This window comes from Halyomorpha halys, unplaced genomic scaffold (genome assembly GCF_000696795.3).
Source record: "Halyomorpha halys isolate HHAL.00 unplaced genomic scaffold, Hhal_1.1 Scaffold2438.1, whole genome shotgun sequence".
Lineage (NCBI taxonomy): Eukaryota > Metazoa > Arthropoda > Insecta > Hemiptera > Pentatomidae > Halyomorpha > Halyomorpha halys.
The window spans coordinates 11,489-33,400 of record NW_027112003.1 but is presented as its reverse complement, the minus strand read 5'-3'; the positions used below and the strand labels follow the sequence as shown (position 1 = coordinate 33,400).

The 21,912-nt window shown below is 34.2% G+C and overlaps 2 protein-coding genes across 2 annotated transcripts; one reads left to right on the top strand and one right to left on the bottom strand.

Moving 5' to 3' along the window:
- The first annotated feature begins 1,481 nt into the window (after positions 1–1,481).
- On the top strand, positions 1,482–3,900 carry LOC106691510 (uncharacterized). Its single transcript, XM_014437308.2, has 3 exons — positions 1,482–1,695; positions 1,924–2,045; positions 3,512–3,900. Exons 1-3 carry the CDS (start codon positions 1,516–1,518, stop codon positions 3,822–3,824), a joined length of 615 nt encoding a protein of 204 aa, XP_014292794.1. The 5' UTR covers positions 1,482–1,515; the 3' UTR covers positions 3,825–3,900.
- Positions 3,901–11,230: 7,330 nt separating this feature from the next.
- On the bottom strand, positions 11,231–13,728 carry LOC106691509 (uncharacterized). Its single transcript, XM_014437307.2, has 3 exons — positions 13,516–13,728; positions 13,152–13,282; positions 11,231–11,619 (listed from the first exon to the last, which is right to left on the bottom strand). The coding sequence occupies exons 1-3, from the start codon at positions 13,693–13,695 to the stop codon at positions 11,307–11,309; spliced, it is 624 nt and encodes a 207-aa protein (XP_014292793.1). The 5' UTR covers positions 13,696–13,728; the 3' UTR covers positions 11,231–11,306.
- Between the last annotated feature and the right edge of the window lie 8,184 nt (positions 13,729–21,912).

Here is a 21,912-nt window from a genome sequence, read left to right as displayed (position 1 = left end):
AAGATTATTTTGATCCTATTAGGGGACCAATAAACAGGTATAAATTAAAATCATTTTCAAAACTATTTAGAAAACTATGGCAAACAGATAGAAGCAAATTAAATAATCAAAACAACAAAGCTTGGCCGATATCGCAAGAATGCGTCAATGTCTTCATAACTGCGATTGTTATACATATAATTTAATTATTTTATCCAGGTAATAACTATATTTTTATACATCTCTAGTACTATTTGCATTCGACTGTAACAACCTCTACTTATGCATTTAAACAGAGAGCAAAATCACGTCAGAACAATCATACATATATAAATTAAATGAAGACAAAATACTGAATTGAAAAAAATAAATAATTAAGTAAATAATAATATATAGAAACAAAATCAAACTTAATGTTAAACAACATTTTAAACACATTAATTCCTATTTACATTCATTCTACTTAGATCAGATATACTAAATGTATTATAATGTACAGTTGTAAATAGCAATAAATAAATATTTAAAAAAAAACATTCAGTCTGAGGGACTCCAAGCCAAGCTTGATCTTCCACTTGAAAAAAAGGATGGCAACGCCTAAAAGAAAAGATAAATTTATAAAAAAAAAATAATAATAAATAAATAAAAGCAATCGTAAAATTATAGGTAAATTCTGAATAGTTCTGGTACTGAGTGTATATAATTTCAGATAAATATATAAATAAAGCCATTTTTTTTTTAACAGTGGAAAAGGGTTTCTTTAAGAATGGTAATACCAATATTAAATTTATCGAATGTTACAATCCAAAATCCTACGTAAAATCCTTGGTGCTTCTCATTACGTTACAAATAAACTCCACAAAGACATTAACATCCCATTCGTTGCAGATTTGGCCCAAAAAAGATATGCGTCTTTTCATTCCAAACTCTTTACCCATCCTAACCCATTAGTTCTTAATATCTCATCCTTAACAATCCCTGATAATACTCCCAGGCGTCTGAAAAGAAGATGGCCACGGGACCTTCTAATTTAAATTAATGCTTGCACCAACGGGTGGTTCCTTAACAAGATTTTCAACTGTAAATAAAACATTTCACAGATTTACTTATTGTAGTTACTATTTGTACAGTTGTAAATTACATTAAATAAATAAATAAAAAAAAATTATCGAATGTAAATTTCCAGTATAGTCACTGAAATTAGTCTCATATAAATTTAAGTATTTTTATTTCTTATCTAATGATTGATACAATAATATTTCAGCAATTCATTGTTCTTTCAATACGTTTTCAATTTATTAATCAGCATTCAGGAAAAAACGTCAGACAACCTCCAATGGAGTACAATCCTCTCAAATGTATATACGTATTTTTCTTTATCAGGTTAGTAAATTTAATTTTTATAATTAAAAGCTGTCAAGCGATAACTTTTCCATTAGTTCATGCTACATTGGGCCACTCCATAGATATCGCGTGGCTTATAAGGACCGTGGTGGTTGTGACAATCTTCAGTAGTTCCTCTACAGATCTACCAGGATGATGGCCAAGATCTTGCTCCCACTGCTGCTGATCGTCAGTGCTGTGGCTGGCGACGACATAAACGATCTCTGCACACAGCTGACCACTCAGTTCAACCTGTTACAAAAACTCATGCCTCTTGACGTTAACGTTATGTTCCCTCGCGGAGGTTCACAATACATAACTGGACCAGCTAAGGTTGAGAACATTCTTTGATCATTTTGTAATTTTTATATTTGCATAATTTATCAATTTTCTATTAAAGTGCACTTAATACAATTACTCTATCGTTTGTTGAAAATATGTGTTTACATTTTATTTTTTAATGATATATTCACTATCGTGTTGCAAAGAAACGAAAAAATTTTCTTTTTAATATGCGATATCAACACTGTTGTATAACATGTTTATAATTATTGATTACAGTACAGGCTTGTATCAGAACTTACACTGCCTGACAACGGCTGCAGTTCGGTACAAGTTAGTGGCACGACAAAGAAGCAGATCACTATTAAATTGCAAAATGAGAGAACTTTTGTCATCAGTCCGTAAGTGAATGTACCTTTGTAAAAATTGTATTTTTTGTCTTTTATAATAATTATAGGTAATGCAGTAAAAAAAAAAAGCTAAATGAATGGGTCAATAATTATAAATAAATACAAATCAAGGCATTTGAAAGTTAAAATTACACAGATCTACTACTAAAAATTTGATTTGAAAAGTTTGGCAGACTCAACCGTTTTACGGTGTTCTGAAACGTTTTTTGTATCAGTATACATTTTTTGCAAATTCATGCTATGAAATACAAGTTTTTTTTTTCACATAGTTCAAAAAATCTCTCTCCACCTATCACCTAGGGTACTCAATTAGTCAACTTATAATTTTTATAGTTTCAAATGAAGTTTGAATTTTACCTAATACTACTCGGTAGGACTCAATATATTTGAATTTGCGATAGTATCTTGTATTCTTAGTTGTTTGAATGTATTCAAATGTCTTTTTATTGTTTTCAAATCCCACTTAACGTGTATTTTATATTTAAATCTTTATTTCAAGTATATACTTTGACAAAATTCGATTGTTTTCATACTGCTGGAAAGGCGAGTTTTCTTTCATTCTGCTCATAATAGTGTACATTTGGTAGTTTTGAAGACAATAAAAGGTCAATGGAACATACTTAAGATAAATAAAATACCAACTATAATAAATACATTTCCTGATATCTCAAGCTTGTATAGTCCGATTTGTGGTATTTGTACCGTTTAGAGTTCTTGTCAAGCATAACAATTTGCGGAAAATCTTAAAAAAGCACTTAAGTTACTTAATTAAGTGCTTTTAAAGATTTTCTTGATTTTTGTACTACAATATTTTAAAGTGATAAAAGAAAAAGGATTTCATTTTCGGATTTAGCACAAGAAAAAACATTTAAACTAATAATATGAATGTTCAATTTCAACCAAATTAAGAAATTTCCTTTTAGTAGAACTGTGTTCTAAGCATACAACTAAGTTTTTCGAAACAACAGGTTTAATTTTTACTTTTCGTGATTTTATGCCAGCAATATATAACATTAACTAGGCTATATATTAAATTAACAGCTTGATTTATTTTAGGGGTTGCAAGATCGTAAAAATTATCATGAAGCTCATTCGATCATTTCGAACTCATTTGATTTTTACACAAGTGAAAGGATTTTAAATAGTGTATAGTGGATAATACATTATGTAACTTAAATTAGATAGTTACAGTTCAATAATTAACATTCTTCTTTACTTATAGAGATTGCATTTAGACGATATTTCACATTTACTTGTTCAATTTCATGTCCATTCCTTGAAACATTAAGTTTATGAAGATTTATAAGAAAATAAATACTATAAGCTCTCAATAATCATAAACCCAAGCTTTTGAAAGTTTTTTTCTACAGCAATTTCTGGTAGTCATATAAATAACAGTTATTTGTAAATGTGTAAGATAAAATTGTAATTTGCCATGTTGGTTGCTTTTTTTTCAGCTTAAGAATATATACTATCTATGGGGCAACTTACACCTTGAAATTGGATGTGGAGTTATCGCCAGCTGGAGATTCCAAGAAGGTGTCTGTCGCTGACTTCACGTTTGAGACTCAAAGAGTTATAGAAAACACTTCAGATCTTAGCTTAACTGCGAAGGTTTATGTTACTAATAACTTGAAAGACAGTCTCAAGAAGCATCTGGAACAGACGTTAACAACAACATTCCAGGGTACTGAGAGAGTTGAGATTAGCAGCAAGTTGGTACGGGATCTCATGGTTAATGTATTTCAAGTAACTGCTCAGGATCTCTGAGTTCATTCGTTTTAATTATTTTTGAACCTGTATTAACTATACGTTCGTAATTGTAAAATATATGTTCAGAGATGAAGTTTTCTGTTGATGCTTATTTAGTTCCTTATCTATTATTGACCGAAAATTATGACAAGGGAAGTTATGCTTCCAATACAAGGGAAGTAAGGCTTCCATGACAAGTTCGAAAATCTGATGAAACATATTACCATGAAAGGTGTGGAATGTATTTGCCCAGATCTACACCAAAGTACTAGGGATTCTAGGAATGATGTGAGATAAGGTTGACGATAGGTTTGTTGAAAATTCAGTGGTTTTTTTTACAAGGGGAGGACTTTACCAACAGTGTTGCTAGTAGAAAGGCTTTCAGCACCAAAGATAGTTAAGATAATGTTGTCTGGGATATGAAAGCAAATATTCTTCCAAATACGAAAGAAATTTTCAAAATCATAAGGGAATATCGGGATTAAATATTAGAATGGAAGAAATAAGGAATTTACTAACAAGGGGAGACTATGGCAGGAGGATCACCGATTTCAATGAAACATTTCTTGGGGATAGCAAAATAATTTTTTTTTTACTCTACTTTACTAAAAGAATTTTGATTTGCGCAATTTTTTATAAGCTTCAGATCATTGGATTTAATAAACAATATTTTGTTAAACAAATTTTGTACAAAAATAATATATATTCATATGTACATACGTTTGTGTAAGGTTGTGATTTGGTCACAATCACGCTTAACACTATCACTAAATCTACATAATACAAAAAAAAAAAATTATGAACTATTTTCTGAACACTGAACGCATCTGTGTGTAAAAGACTCCACCATGTTACTGGCCCCCCAGCAGAGAAAGCTTCAACTGTTCAATATGGAGAGTTCTACGTTTTTGTTGGGTCATTGATACTTCCAACAGTGAACAGATTGTGTTCTCTGATCATGGTGACCCTGAATGGACCCTTATAGTGGTGCACCTCTTTGCCTCTTTTTGTCTCTTTACGTTGGTGTACAATCGCTCCGATCCCTTGTTTCTCTGTGAAGTACGATGGTGTTCTAGCGTGCCACACATCGGGTCTTCCCCCTTCGATCCTGCTTTTCACCTTACACCACATTTTGCGAAGCAATTTCCTGTTATGGATAATTTCTCCTTCACCAGCCGTTCCCCATTTATCTTGTCTCCGTCCACCCATACCAAATAGAACTTCGCAGGGGGGAAAATCTGTAACCGAAGCAGTGATTATACACCGCGATCGCCCTAGTCATCGCATCGTAGGTTTCCCTTTCCAGCTGATAGACTGGTAATGTAGTGTGCAGTTGTTTGATCTCCCCATACACCTTTGATGCTCTGGGTTATTTCTCCATCGCCAAACCACATCAAGCGCTTATTTTCCTCACGAATTGACGCGTTATCGATCTCTCTACCTCCGTCTGATGAGATCCGATCGGGTATTCCATAAAATCGGAAGCAATTGCGCATCGCCTCCAGTACTGTATCCGCTGAAGCGTCCTTGATTTGATGTGCCATGGCCACCTTACAAAATAGGTCGTGACCACGGTTTTACCCGATACAACCAGAGTCTCGCAATCCTTTAAAAAAAGATCCCCGTATTCCTCCATTACATCCTGTATACTATTCCCCGCCTGTTTAATGGCACCTTCCTGCTCCCCTCCATGAAGTTGTTGGCCTCTTAATCGTCGTTTTGTGACTATACGAATGGTCCATCTGCCCCCTTTTCTTACTTTCCGTGCACGTCTTATTGTCAGTACGCCATAACCTGTGATAGCCTGATATTCACGAAGCATTTATTGGCCTATATAGACTGTCGAGTCCCTGAACCCCCGACTTATTCAGATCCATTTCTCCTTCTAGACGACAGGACATTGTGTGATTAATTGATATTGACATTTACATACCTGGAGTATACTTTCCACTTTATTTAACTTCCAAAATGCCTCCTGACTCAGGATCGTATAGGAACTCCCGGTATCCATCAGCCATGTCACACCTCTCACTCGGAAGATAAGCAGACCACTGCGTTCTCCTTCACGTTATAGCTTACTAACGTGCGGTCGCTCCTCTGCTGTCATACCCCTCAAATTTCGTCGTATGACCTTCTTTTTTCACTTACTTAGCAGGCGGCAGTGCTCTATAGTGCACTGTTATGGTTTTTAACTTTCTCCTCCGGCACTGTTCCTGACGCTACTGAAGTCTCTGAAATTTTACAGGAGGAATCGTCCGATCTGTCCAGGCCACTCTAACCCTCTGGATGTTAACCCCCATAAGTTTTCCCTGGTCCACTTCTCTTCTGTGGTAGATGTATGGGCGATGTGCCCTTCATTCCCGCACTTGAAGCATCGAGTATAGAGGCACCAGACCATTAGGTTTGCACCCATGTAATCTTCGCTCCTCTCGTGAGAATTCAATACACTGATGGTTGACTTAAAAAAAAGAGAGCAAGACGTAGGCTGAGCCAAGATATGAACAATGCCGGAAACTACTAAGCCGAAGACTGTAGACGTAAAGTAAAGTCCATCGACTTCAGTAGGATAAGGAACTCCAACGAGAATCCGTTGGTATAAGTCCCCACCGATCGAACCGACGGAAGAAGGAAGGTTGGCATTTGGTAATGACGATGTGATGCGGTCGACTACCACCGGAAAGAGACTATATTCTTTTTTTTCAGTGAATGCTCGTATGGTGCAAGAAGTAGATCCTTTGAGATGCAACATCGGGACGGATGACTCATCAAGACTTGTGATACAATGATCGATGTTTGAAATGTTTAGCGCCAATCTTGAGTGCGAGCGCACTGGAAATAAATGTGTGCTGGCTTCCGGAGTCCTACACAGCATGGGCCATATGAAAGTCTCCCCTCTTCAACTTGACAAGAATGTATGCAATGCCCAATAGTACCATGGTGTCGGGGATGAAAATGGCGTAAATCCGAAACCAATGAAGATCTCCGTAGATGTTGGCTTACTGGACGTTGCTTCGACTTCAGTGGCTGTGTTGTCTCCTTCCTGGCGATGGATTAACGTGTGGCGCTTCTTACAGCAGGTCCGACATCGAAATCGTGACCGACATGTGGCCACATCATGGCCCTTGCGAAGGCAATTCCAACATACCTTGAAGGTTCGGACGTGTTTAAGCTTCTTGGTGAATGGGAGCTCAAGAAAAATGCAATGCACGAAAACAATGTAATTCACAAACCTATCTCAAGCAGACATGTACCGACCGCTTCTCGGTCACAGCCGCATGGACTAGGCCTATAAATAAGGGACTCTAAATCCCCCAGTTGATCGTAGATCCACATCCTTTCCTGGGTCTAGTCATGGCGCAGGTGGCGTATACATTGCTTGAGATAGAGAAGTTCATTGCCAATCTATGCTCGCAAAAGTTGTTATTTCTGTACGCACACCTAAGATGATGGCCAATCTCCTCTCCTTCTCTCCAGCAATCTTAGTCCGTCCGCTTCATCTCGGCAACCAGTGTAATTTCCCGTCTCTCCCCGGCTCTAGTCCGTCCGCTTCATCTCGGCAACCAGTGTATTTCCCGTCTCTCCCCGGCTTTAGTCCGTCCGCTTCATCTCGGCAACTAGAGCTGTACCTAGCCTTATCAGCCTACTGGTCCGTCCGCTTCATCTCGGCAACTAGAACTGTTACTCTGCTTCAGACTCTCTCACCTAGAACCCCTCTCCCTAGTCAGTGTCCAGGGCTCATCCCCTGGCACGGTCTTCCTTTCTTACCTACTAATGAATACGCCTTGTCGTGGGCCTTCTGTAAAGTATATATCAGGAAAGGCTGGCCCGGTATTCGATCTTTGACGAAAAGGTGGCGGTGTGGGTGCGGAGCGAAAGTTTCCGCCACAACTTTCACTGTTCCGAGTTTAAATTTTCCTCAGGGCTTTTTGCTTCCCATTTACAAGGTTTCCTGCACGCCATGAGAACTCGCTCATGAACTTTTCGGCACATTGTGCAACCTGGTTGGGGAATGGTACAAGATAAAAAAGTTAAGAATGGCCTCTAGCAAGACACAGATCGTTTTTTTAAGAGAAACAACTTATAGAGCCCACCCAATTAATTTAATAATTCGAGGAACAAGAATACGTCCAAGTGAGGTAGTCACTTACGTTAGATTTGGAAGAGGATTTAACTTGACATCTCACTTGGAATACTTGGGAAACAGTGTGACCCAATGAATAAAAAACCATTCACCGGGAGGACACCACAGAAGAGTGGAATTGCCAAAAATACTTTAAGGAAATATTTCCCCACCTTTCGGTCACGTATGAAGACAAAATGGGAACTTCAATAATACTGGCTCTCTCAATTCCAGGGGGATTTCGAGCCAGTCTTCATGGACTGTGCCATATTTGTGGTGTTCCAATGACTGCTAAACACATCACAATTTACTGGACTGCCCTTATGTACCACAAGCCAGATTGCTGAGAAAAATGGGACTCTACGCCCTAACAGAGGACGATTTCCCCCAGCTAGTAACCGAAGAAAAAAATTATTGGGCCAGCTTACCAGTCTTCATCAAAGAAGAAAAAGAAGAAGACCAGCCCCTGGAAGGCCAGCGGACGACTGAGAGGCGCAGAAGACTGAACCTTCAAGCAGAAATTGTACTTACAAATCGATTTATTAGCAGTAGTTCGATGATACATGTGTAACATTGAACTACTGTTACAAACTTATTTTGCTTGCAAAGCAGAAAAAGGTGAAAATATATAAATATTCTTAACAATAATCTTACGATTTCCACCGTGAACCATACCGCACACTTCTATCCAAATTTCCCCCCACTTCGTCTGGCTAGTTTAACTTGTAGTTTTCTATTTTGAAGGTATAATACCATACCACCTAATAACTTTATTGCCATGAGAAATTTCGTCCAAGAGAGCAGGTACTCTCTTAATCTCACGGACGGTTGCCGCATTCATGTCTTTTTCAGTTGTGTGTGGTATTTCGTTGATGATATCAGCGCCGCGGCGCTCTTATTGGCTTCCTTTAGCGTACGTTGTTTGAATCCACTTTATGAGTTTTATTACTATTCCTTCGTTTGCATAGAATGCACAAAAAGAAATGTAAGCGTTACTTTTACAGCTCGTTGAAGTAGGTCAGAAACACATTCATACATTTCATGACATCATTTTGTCTTTTATTGCATGATAATACCATTGATATATCGATGTTCAAACTCATCATATTGGCAAGCAAATCTTTTTCAGATTTTTAACAATCAGATATTATTTTAGCAGACGAGATCATGCTGAATTACGGTTAGAATGCCATCACACCCTTGTCCAAGAGATCATTCTGGAATATTAAATTAAATAATATTGCTTTAATCAACTGGCATAATTTATTTTCATCCTTTGAGAATTAGCCGTTATTATTTTATTTATTTTCTATCCTCAATTCATGACCGTAAGAAGGTATAAGACAAAACAATGTTTAGAAAAGTGTGCTAACGTAGATCACTGTAAAAAATCAGAAACGAAACCCATGGGGTGTTTTTCAACGCCTGGACCACTTGTGGTAGTACCGACCAAAAATGATTAAACGAAACAAGCGTTAAGAGCCCTACTGATCATAAAATATAAAAGAAGCTGGAGGAAGGCTAAGAAATACGATGAAGCTGATGAAAAAAGAGAAATATTTGAACAGCCTATAGCCTTCATTATATGATTCCACTGCAGAAAGTTGCCCAAAACCAAGGTAGAGGTTGTCAAATCCCGTCGAAGGCGACCCAAAACTCATAAGTACGCCTCATTGAAGCCAGTTAAGAACGCAGTTGACTTCATCTGATCTCATCAACGAATCAGCGTTCATAACATAATAAAGCCTAGAAAGCCCAAACCATCCATATGACTGAGAAAGGCTCTGCTCTCTTTGTTCACCGGACCGATATTTCTCATGAAGAACAACATTTTTCCTTCCAAACAGGATGGATGTAACTCACACTTTCGATTTCTAATAGGCTATCATTACGATTATGTCCAGTTAGAAAATTATATATTTTATTTGATATAATTTTTATCCAGCAATAGACAAGGTATTAAAAAAATCAATTTAAATCTTCATGCCTGAACATATATTTTCCAATTAAAAGGCTGTAATTATATAGGTTCAAATATTATATAATAGAATAATCTCTTCAGATGTCTTAAGCAGTTACATGAAACACATCAACCTTGAGATCTCGAACAAATCTACTACTGATTTCAACCCTCAGAATTGTCTAAAGTTCCTTAAACTAATGGAAAAATGATCATTGAAAGGGTCTCAATTACAGAAAATTGGATTTTCCTCATAAGAGATGTCCACATTTTGGAGGATTGTACTTCCATGAAGGTTATCTGAACGATTTTTTTTTTCTTGCATCTGTATTTTAACATCGATACTGTGACTCTACACCAGTTTACAATCATGAAAAAACAATAATTTCATTTTTATAAAACCTACTACAAAACCACTCTATCCATTCGAGCTCGAATTTAACATTGTTCAAATAAAATAAAATAAGAGATACTGTTACCACTTTGTGATATCTAGAATTTGGGTCCTATGCTGATGCTAAATTAGGTACGTCATTATTTAATGAAGCACAAAAAACATATGCAGTTTCGGATGCAGTTTGTTCTCTGTAAGGCTACCAGCTGTGATGATCTTCACCATCATCCTGGTAAGACTGTTGATCACACAACTGCCATAGGCCATATAAAGAACACGATATCTCTAGAATTGTTAAAGTACCATGAACTGATTGAAATTATCGTTTAATTAAAGTTTTAAAGAGTTTAACAGCTTATATAATTATAGAAAATGTGCTGATATAATATATGTACATTTTGGAGGAATGTACTTCCATGAACGTTATCTGAACTGGTTTTTTGCACGAGTGAATATTGCCAAATCTCAAGTATATAGGGAAAACAGTAAGTTGTTGAAGTTTAATATCATAAACATTAGATAAGAAATAAGAAAAGAAAATACATAAAGTTTATATAAGATAACTTTTAAATGCAATGATGGAACAATATTTTTAATGCATTTGATATTTCTATGATAATTTATACATAAACTAACTTCATCTGAATGTATACACGTTTACGACTTTTTATATATTATATTGAATATAATATAAAATTGAATAAAATATATAAATCTTTGAGAATGATTTTATCTTAGGAAATCTATGTAAGATTTTATTCTTTATCTATGTAAGAATAGTGATAAATATGTTTTAAGAATGCCTAGGAAAATATATGTAATATGAGATGGCCACTGATCTCGAAGTCAACATTAGTGATTCATGTTACAAATAGCACAATAATAGTTTTTAAATGGCGTAATTTTTTGTCAGTTGTGAATGAGGTACTAAATAAGCATAAATAGAAATCTTCGTATCGAAACATATATTATGCAATTACAGAATATCATTTTACAGGTTCAAATATTTTGAAAAGGAATTATTCTTCAGAATTCTTGAGCAGCAGCTTGAAACACATTAATCATAAGATTTCGAACCAAGCTCCTATTGATCTCAACCATCTCACTACCCTGGAAAACAGTATTTAACTTCTGTTGCAGATGATTCGTGAGAGTTGTCTTCAAGTTACCATTGATATAGTATTTTGAGTTTGTGGTGACATCGGAACCGTCTTCGAGAATTCTTTGGTTGTTTATCGAGAAGTCAGTGACAGTTATTCTCTTACAATCACCAGTTACTGAAGATTCCACATCCAATTCCAATGTGTAGCTTGCTCCATATATAGTATATATTTTAAAACTAAAAGCAAAAAATATAATATTACAGTTTTATTGGATATACTAAATAGTTTTTGTTTGTTTTTTATTGCAACTATTTATTAGCAAACAGACACCTACTATAAATTCCAAAAGTAAATACATTCAGAATGTTCAATTTAGGATGAATATGTTTTTCTTTTATTTTCCTATTTTATTTTCTTAATTATTTTTATATAGTTATGGTTTTTAATTAAGTATAATGGAAATTCCTTAGAACTCTAATTAAAAATAAATAAACAAACTAATACAACTAAGTTATTACTGCACTTAGACAGAATTTAACAGTGATAATCCAATTTACTATGTACAATATAAGTTAAATGCGACTGGTGATTATTCTATCTATTTATTTTTTCATTCACATAGTTTGATTATGTTTATTTCCTTTATCCATCTTTTTGTATTTTTTTCATTTATTTAGTTATTTTTATTCTTATGTTATTTTATTTTAGTATGAATCAGTTACCACTATTACCTATTGCCTAATAACGTTTTGGCAGATTGTGATATTTATAAATCAATAAAAATTTGAATTTAAAAAAAAAATCTACAATATATTACTTAATCTCCTGCAATTACCTAACTTTTCTCTTGATGTCACTCATTCAATAAACAAATTAGTTTCATTCTGATAACTTGAAAAACCTGTTGTCAAGATTTGTTAGTGACAAAAAAAAAAAAAGATTCTTAAATTTTAAGTAATTAGATTTGAATGTAACAAGTTTATTGTTTTTAGTGGGATAATTGATAATTATTTTATTTTCATTTCTAGTCGTTTAGTTCTGAAAAAGGTGATTTCCGAAACGTTAACTTTATGAATGTAAAGGAAAAAAAAAATGAAAATTAAATTTTGTCAACAGTAAAAATATACACAAAATAATAACAATTTTTTAATTGAAAAAATAAAAAATTCGTTTCATATACTCCAATATGTACAGAGAAAAAATATGTGCTCGACATGGTTTACACAGTTATGTTTGTTAGAGAATTTGGAACCGTCGATGCGAATTTTTGATGAAATTTAGAATGCGCTGGTTTAAGGCGCGCTATAGTATTTAAGATTACTATGTTTCATACTTTGATCGAATAATATTGATTGCTCCCTTTAGCATTTCTAATTGAATGAAGAGGGTTTTAAAATGGTCATTTGAAAGTGGCAATAATATGGGCTTAATGTTGTTTCGAAACCATCAAAAGGTTCTCAGGTAAATAATTCATGTTATTCGACTATAACTCACGCTCATTTTCGGTATTTGGTAATAGTTAAAATAAATCAGTTTATTTAATATATATAAATAACCTTTAATGTGGGATATTAGTGGCTTATTAGCATAAAACTGGAAAATAAGTAACCTCAAAGGCAATATTACAATTATAATTTCCAAAAGTCTTGAATTGAATTCCTTTATCACTTTCTAGCCCTTCAATTAGAATTATGTTAGTATTGTAACACTAATAATTTTTAAAATAAGTAAAAAAAAATACAACAACCATAATTATAAGATGACTTACGGACTGATGATGTAAGTTTTAGCATTGTTCAATAAAATAGTAACATGCTTCTTAGTATATCCAGTCTCTGCAGGTGCGGACTTCGAACTGCAGCCGTTATCAGGTAGTGTCAGCTCTGATGCAATTCTGTACTGTAATCATTAATTACAAGCACGTTACAAAAAGGAAGCTATAATGTTTAGATTTAAAAAAAAATTGTTTGCATATTAGGAAGCTTTTTGTGTCAAATTTATCATAAATCAAAGAATAAGAAAATATACATATACATTTTACTATAATGCTAGTTTACTCTTAAAACTGCATTCTACTCGACTTATCTTAAATAAATATAGAAATCATAAAAGAACAAAATAATGTTGATAACCTTGGCAGGTCCACTTATGTATTGTGTTGTTCCGCGGGGGAAAATTATGTCGACATCAAGAGGCAATAGCTTCTCTAGTAAGTTGAACTGAGTGACTAACTGTGTGCAGATGTCGTTTATTTCGTTCCCACTCACTGCACTGACGATAAGCAGCAGAGGGAGGAAGATCTTGGTCATCATCCTGGTAGATCCGTTGATCAGCTACTGTAGCATTGCCACAGCTTTCAGAGGCCTTATAAACCAAAAGATATCTTTGGAGTGGCCCAATCTAACGTGCACTAATTGAAAAGTAATCATTTAATAAACAGTAATCACAGACATCTTCTGATGACTTTGGCTGAATTCATTTGTTTGTGAATAATGATTGCGAAATATTTATAAATAAATAACTATTAGCCTTATGCTATCAATGTTTAGATAAGAAATAAGAGAACAAAGTTCTTTCCTTTGTATAAAACTAATTCAAAATGTCATACTGGAATATTTTTTTCAATAAATTTAATATTGTTAAAACGTAAGATTTCAAGTTACACTGTACATTTTTTTTTAAACAGAACTCCTATACGACTATTACAATAAGAATACAAAATGGTAAATGTAGCCTTTTATATTACTAGGGAGCACGGTGGCACCATGGTAAGGCTTCTAACTCCAAGGACCCGGATTCGAATCCAGCTGGGCAACAAATTATTTTCTGTTACACTGTAATAGCTGCGAGTCAATCCTGTGGGTTCTTAAGTTCTCGTGGGGTCCACCCAGCATTTTAAATTGGGTACCGTTAATTGGGTAAGAATTTGGCTGTAGTCCTTTTTTTAAACTTTTTTTACTAGTTCATTAGGATGTTGTTAAAGGTTGAACTCAATGCGATCATGTAAATCGAACCTTTAAAAAGAATCGCATGCATTTATTCAATTTACAATCTTGAAGATTTCTAAAAGTTAGTGATAATATTTAGACATATAACCACAGAATTTCAGTCAAAAGTTCTTTATCTCATGTAAAAATATAATGATTTTTTATATATTATTAACTCCTCTTCGATTTAAATTTTTCTTATTTACTTTTTTTAAATTATTTTTTTGTATTTATTTTTTTTTATCATTTTCTTTTTTACTTCTATCATGCCATAGGCTTGATGACCAGCGGGTTTTACGCCTATAAGGTACAATGAAAAACAACATCAATAAGTAATCCACGAGGATCTCAAAAATTCTTTAATGTTGTCAATTATTTTTATGTTCTTATACAACACTTAAAGTAGTTATGGCATTCATTTTTTGCATATGAAATTTTTAAAAAATGATGCATTTAAGATGAAAATCATAAAATGAAAAGAAGAAGACAAAGTTACCTATCATTAGCGCTTGAAAATAAGGTGCGAGATGAAGAAAATGAAATAGGCGAAACTTGTATCGGTTATGCACTTCATGAAGAAGAAACAAAGGAAGAGAACCAAATAGAATATTTAGAGTGCTACCAATGGGTAGTAATAAGTATCATTTATCATATCTCCTACATTCTCACAGATCTCAGTGAGAGTAATGATGATCAAAATTGGGGTAACACGGTTCACCACCAACAACTCTGCCAAAGAAACTATCTACAGACCGAGGCTGACCATGATGCTGCCGTTACCCTCTTAAGGTGGCACAATAACGTCAAATTTCATACCTTTGCACCGAGGGACACCAAACGGTCAAAGAAATCGGTCTGGCACGGATTCGACCTCGGCCGACCCAGTTGATACAATAGCCACTGACGTTAAATTACGTTTGCTTGGATTTACAATGGGTAGAAACTTAATGAGGAGTTAAGGGCACAATAAAGTCTATACTACTGAGCAAATTAATCGTAACAGAAGCGTCTGTTCGAATTGAAAATAAACAGTCTCTGATGACCATCGAATAAGTATGTTTTCGCGTGCGAAAATTTAAGGAGGATGGTGGACCAGTTCTTTGCCACAACTGCCTAGAGTTCGGTCACATCATGAAATAATCTATTGCGGTCGAGTTGTTGCTTGCCCCTTGTGTGGTGGGAAACATCAATACTGTCCAAAAAAGAAGGCCCCTCCTGATTGCAAACGTTGCGACAAAGTGCATGTTGCCTCATGCAAGAACTATAAACTGTAGGAGCTCACGGCTGCTAGGGCAAATGGGCAAGCACCAGCACCTGTTCTAGCTGAGAACCAATCTAGACAAGTTCGGTCACTCCGAATTTCAACGTTGTACTCAATATCTTGCTCAGCCACCTGTGACATAGGAATACGGGCCATACGTCAAATGAATAAGATATTTAGTTCAAGGAATATAAATTCTACTAGGAGTTATTGAAAAATATGAAACATTGAAATTGAAAGTAGAGGTAGAAAGGAATTAATGTTTTAATCTTTTAAAAAGTGTAATGACGGGACAAAATAGTTGAGATCACCAAAAAGGCACTTCTCTATGATCAAATTAATTCCTCAATCCTCTGCTCACTTGTAGGTTTGTGAAACCTTAAAAAAAAATACATGACGAGTTGGGAGATAAAGTTTGTTGCGCGAAAACATGAATATAATAAATAAAAAGGTTGGGGGTCTCAAAACGCACTTTTCAAACTCCAAATCAATTAACATACAAATTTGTAAGTTCTCTAGAAATATAATAAAAATTATTATATTTTTTCTCATGAGATGAAGATCGTTTGACTGAAATTCTGTGATTAGATGACTAAATATTATCACTAACTTTTAGAAATCTTCAAGATTGTAAATTGAATAAATGCATGCGATTCTTTTTTAAGGTTCGATTAACATGATCACATTGAGTGAGTTCAACCTTTAACAACATTCTACTTAAAAGAACTAGTAATTTTTTTTTTTTAATATTTATTTATTTCTATTTACAACTGTACATTATAATACATTTAGTAAATCAGATCTAAGTTAAATTTGTGAGTGTTACAGGCGTGTAGAGAAACTACCCATTTGTAGCACTCTAATGACATTTTACATTAGCTGGTCTCGTGGCCATCTTCTTTTCAGGTGCCTCGGAGGATTGTAAGGAATAGAAGAGGAAGCAAGATTAGAAACTAAGGGGTTTGAGTGGTTAGAGAGTTTATAATGGAAGGAGTGATGTCTGGTTCGGGCTAGATCGGTTACATAGGGAACATTAAGGTCTTTAGATATGATTTTCTTTGTGACAAAGTAAGGAGAATTGAGGATTTTACGAAGGATTTTGGATTATAAGGATTAAATACGAGAAGAATTCGAAGGTTTAGTGGAGCCCCAAAGCTCAACTCCATATGTTCAGATTGGCCTTATTACAGTCATGCAGATCAGTCTTTTGTAATGTGTTGGAAGTTTAGACCGCTTGTCTAGTAAGTGCTGTAATAGTCGAAATCGACTTGCAGTTTCCTGCCTTTTCAGTCTGGTGTGAGAATTCCAGGTTAATCGCTTGTCCAAATGTAGTCCAAGGTAGCGGATCTGTTCTACAGGGGTAAGAGTAACATCATTAAATGAAACTGTAGGGCAGTCAGTAGGTTTACGACGAAGGGTAAAGGTGATTTGATAGGATTTGTTGGAATTTATCTTAATCCTCAAATTACGACACCAATCTTCTAGAGCTGTGATATGGGATTGGAGATTTTGGGATACAATTAATGGGTTATCATTAACAGCGAGCACACATGTGTCATCGGCATACGTGGTTAGGACAGTGTTAGGATTGGTTGGAATGTCAGCTGTATAGACGGTGTAGAGGATGGGACCAAGGATACTACCTTGAGGAACACCAGCGGACTGAGAATAGAGGGATGAATAGGAACCATTGTGGTTTACTTGGAAAAATCTATCAATGAGAAAGGAACGAATGATGAGAAAGTATGTAGGAGGTAGGAATTTACAGAGTTTGTAAAGCAGTCCCGGTTGCCAGACTCGATCAAAAGCCTGTTCTACATCGAAAAGACTCTCGCGCAGTACATTCCGCGCTCCAAAGAAGACGATCCTAGGTCCACTACACGATGACATTGCTGGATAGTAAAATGGGATGTTCGAAATCCAAACTGGTGATCAGGGATTATACGGTTGGTATCCAGGATGGGGTATAGGCGTTTCAAAATGAGTTTTTCAAGGATTTTACCCATGATCGGTAATAGGGCGAGATAGGGCGATAGGATTTAGAAAAGAAATGACTAGAACCAAATTCTTACCCAATTAACGATACCCAATTTATGAGGCTGGGTGGACCTCACAAGGGCTTAAGAACCCACACGGTTGACTCGCAGCTGTTACAGTGTAACAGAAAATAATTTTTTGCCCAGCTGGATTCGAACCCGGTCCTTGGAGTTAGAAGCATCGTGTCTTACCACGGTGCCACCATGCTACCTAGTAAAATAAAAGGCTACATTTACCATTTTGTATTCTTACTGTAATAGTCCAATAGTTTAAAAAATGTGTGCAGTGTAACTTGAAATCTTACGTTTTAGCAATATTAAATTTATTGAAAAAAATTTCCAGCATGACTTTTTGAATTAATCTTATAAAAAGTAAAGTATTTTGTTTTCTAATTTCTTATCTAAACCTTTATAGCATAAGGCTAACAGTTATTTATTTATTAATATTTTTCAACCATTACACGATATCATGAAAAATTAATTCGGCTAACCTTATCGGCTGTTTTCTGAGATTACAATCTATCACACGATTACTTTTAAATTAGTACACGTTAGATTGGGCCACTCCACAGATATCTTTTGGTTTATAAAGCCTCTGACAATCCAATAGTAGCTGTTGTTACCTACCAGGATGATGGCCGATCACTAAGCCGATGTTATTGACAATTTTATCAAATACTAACCAACAATATATCCATATTCTATAGCAAGAGGGTCTCTTGATTCAAATGAACATTTGAAAACCCTTTTCTTTAAATTAGAAATTCTAAAGGAAGCAATAATCTATATTGAGGTGTAAATTGTTGACCGTAGATTAATAATTGAAGACGATTGTCGGGGGGTGCGGTCAGCAAAAATAAAATAAGCAATATAAATATAAATAAACAAAAAAATATTTATTAATGCAGACGTTTCGACCTGTTTTGGTTTTTCATCCTGGCTAAAACCCTCGAGAGTCGAAACGTAGGCATGAATAAATACTTTTTTGTTTACGTATGTTTTTTTTTTTTGCTGACCACACCCACCAACCGTCGTCTCTAATTAATATCGTCTATATTATTCGATTAAAATTATGAAACAGAATAATCTCAAATACGACTAATACCAACGCATTCTAAATTTTTCATTTCATTAAAACTTTCAGCATCACACCTATCTACTTCTATTCCGAATTTCTATTCCTATCAAGAGCTATTCAGTCGTTAGCATAGTAAACATAACTGTGTAAATCATGGTGAATAAAAAAATCTCTGCTGAAGTCCTAGATCTTCATATACACTATATGATCCAAATTTTCTTATTTGTTGAATTGAATAATTGTGATTATTTTTATTGTTGAGAAAGTTAAACTTTCATTTTTTATTTTCGTTTCGGAACTGAAACATTAAAAATTAAATAATTAAGAATAGTAACAACACACTTAAAAGAATATACTTGTTATATTCAAATCTAATTACCCACAATTTAAGGATCTTCCTTTCGTTGTCACCTACAACCCTTGGCAACAGGTTTTTCAAGTTACCTGAATGAAACTAATTTGTTTATTAAATAAGTGACATCAAGAGAAAAGTTTATTGTAGGCGATTGGATGATATATTATACCGATAAAATTAGATGATCACTGTCAAATTCTGTCTAAGTGCAGTAATAAGCTAGTTGTATTTATTTGTTATTTATTTTTAAATAGAGTTCTAAAGATTTTTCACAATAATTTCTTTAAAACCTTAACTATATATAAATAGTGGAGATAATAAAATATGAAAGTAGAAGTGAACATATTCATCAGTATTCCAAACTGAACCTTTTGAAAGTTTTTACATTTTGGAATTCATACTTGTTGATTTTTTGCTTATAAATTATGGCTGTAAAAAACTAATAAAAACTATTTAATATATCCTTTAAAACTTACTATTATATATTTTTCTTTCTGTTTAAAAATATATACTATATATGGACCAAGCTACACATTGGAATTGGATGAAACTGGTGGAATCTCCAGAAACTGGTGATTTTAAGAGAATAACTGTCACTGACTTCTCGATTGATAGCCAAAGATGTTCAGATGTCAGCGTGACCTCAAAATACCAAATCAATAATATCTTGAAGGCCATTCTCAAGAATCATCTGCAACAAAAGTTAAATACTGTCTTCCAGGGTAGTGAGATAGTTGAGATCAATAGTAGATTAGTTCGAAATCTTATGATTAATGTATTTCAAGTTGCTACTAAAGAATTCAAATGAATTATTCCTTTTCAGAATATTTGAACCTGTAAAATTATAACCTAAAATATATGTTTAGATATGAATATATGTTTCGATATGAAGATTTCTATTTATGCTTATTCAGTACTTCATTCACAACTGACAAAAATTACCCCATTTAAAAAGTATTACAATGCTTATTTTACTGTCAATACTCGTTGAAAACCTATTTGTAATAAATAACAAAACATCTATCTTTTGATCCTAAATCTAATCGTTGCAGGGAAAAATGAAGAAGAATAAGACAGTCCACTGATAACAGTGACAAAGAAATTTGAGTATAAAGAAAGTATGGTTAGGAGATTGATATACTGGTTTTTAGTATACTTTTATTTTAAGAACTAATCAAGTCACCTACTTAAACTTTACTTAAAAAATATAAGAATACACTAATGCAAATACACATTTATTACACTAATGTTAAAAAACTTCATAATTTTAAGGAGGATAGGGAAGTAAGAAAATGATCTATCTAGGCGAACACAACCTGAGAGGCCAGATACGTTTCATACGACCGGGACTCCTTTGCATGTTTATAGTTTTACAAAGCAAATTGTGAGCCGTTTTTGGAATCATTTTAATATGATCATATAACTTATAATAGTACAAAATTAAGTCCCAGAAGGGGCATGTAAAGGAGAGAATGGTTGTTTCCCACGATCATGGTGATGGCTGACGATCGCCGCCTAATGCTGCGAAGACGGCTTCTCACGTTTTGGTCTGGATTTCTAGGAGGTTGTGATGGTGTAAATTTGACCAGTGGTTCTTCCAACGAACACTGGCCAGCATGAGAAAGGTGTCTTTTGTTGAAGTGACGTCATCTTTTTACATGTGATTCAAGATGTCTTGATTTTACATTGAGAGGGGCACCAAAATGTGATTAAATAAATTTACAAAATCGGATGTGTAAATCCGAAACTAGGAGTAGGGTTGAAGTAGGTTGGGAATAGCTACTGAAGCTAGAGGGTTTTTGTAACATTGAACTTTGTAACATTAATTCAGTGTGCTATTTGTTAATTGATTGTTATTGAGAATCATATAAATTAGGTATGCGTGGATACGATTTTTGACATAGAATTGTTTTTTTAAAGAACAATATTCGTGGAGTCAGCCAAAATAAAACATACCATTCTGTTATATTATCTTACATAACATATAAGTATATGTATATCATAAGAAGGTATCTTTTTCAACGGTGAACCAAAGACGAGGGAGATAGAAGTTAGATGAAGGTAGGATTTCAGAAATGTTTTCAGGGTTAGAACGAATAAGAGGTCGTCTTTGCTTGATAAAAAATAATAACGTTAGGAAATATAAGAACTATGGAGTTGAGGAGGTCATCTTAATAACGATGATAGAAAAGTCAGTGGATACCCCAATGGGACTTCGAATGATGGGAATTCGAGTCCAGAAACTATGGAAGGAGAGGTACTTATCTAGATATATATCAAAATTCAAGAAATGGAGTGAAATTAAGGATGGTATTAAGTTCAATGGTGGTCCAGTTATTATCAATAGGGAGGAATGAGTCAATGGGGATATTAATAGAATGGATTTACGCATCAATGGAATTTATATACAGGTTGTTTCATGGTTAAGTGTCCTAACTGAAAATATGTACTAAGAACCTCAAAACAAGAAAATATTTTCTCTATGTCTGCTATCGCTTTTTTTTTGGAGATGTTCACCCCTAAATATTTTCATTTTTATGAATTATTTAGGTTATATGAAGTAAATAAAACGTATTTATTTGTTCTAACTACTTGATTAGTTAAATGTAAAAACATTAAGATTCATTTATAATCTTAAAATTCTTTCTTGAGACTGGCAATTTTTTACTAAATAATTCAAAAACTATCCAAATTATAGTCCCAAAACATTTATTTCATTTACACGTCCAACGTTTCGGCCAATTCGGCCATCTTCACGGACAATTTACTACGAAAAGTTTCCATTATATGTATGACCCTACAATCAATTCAA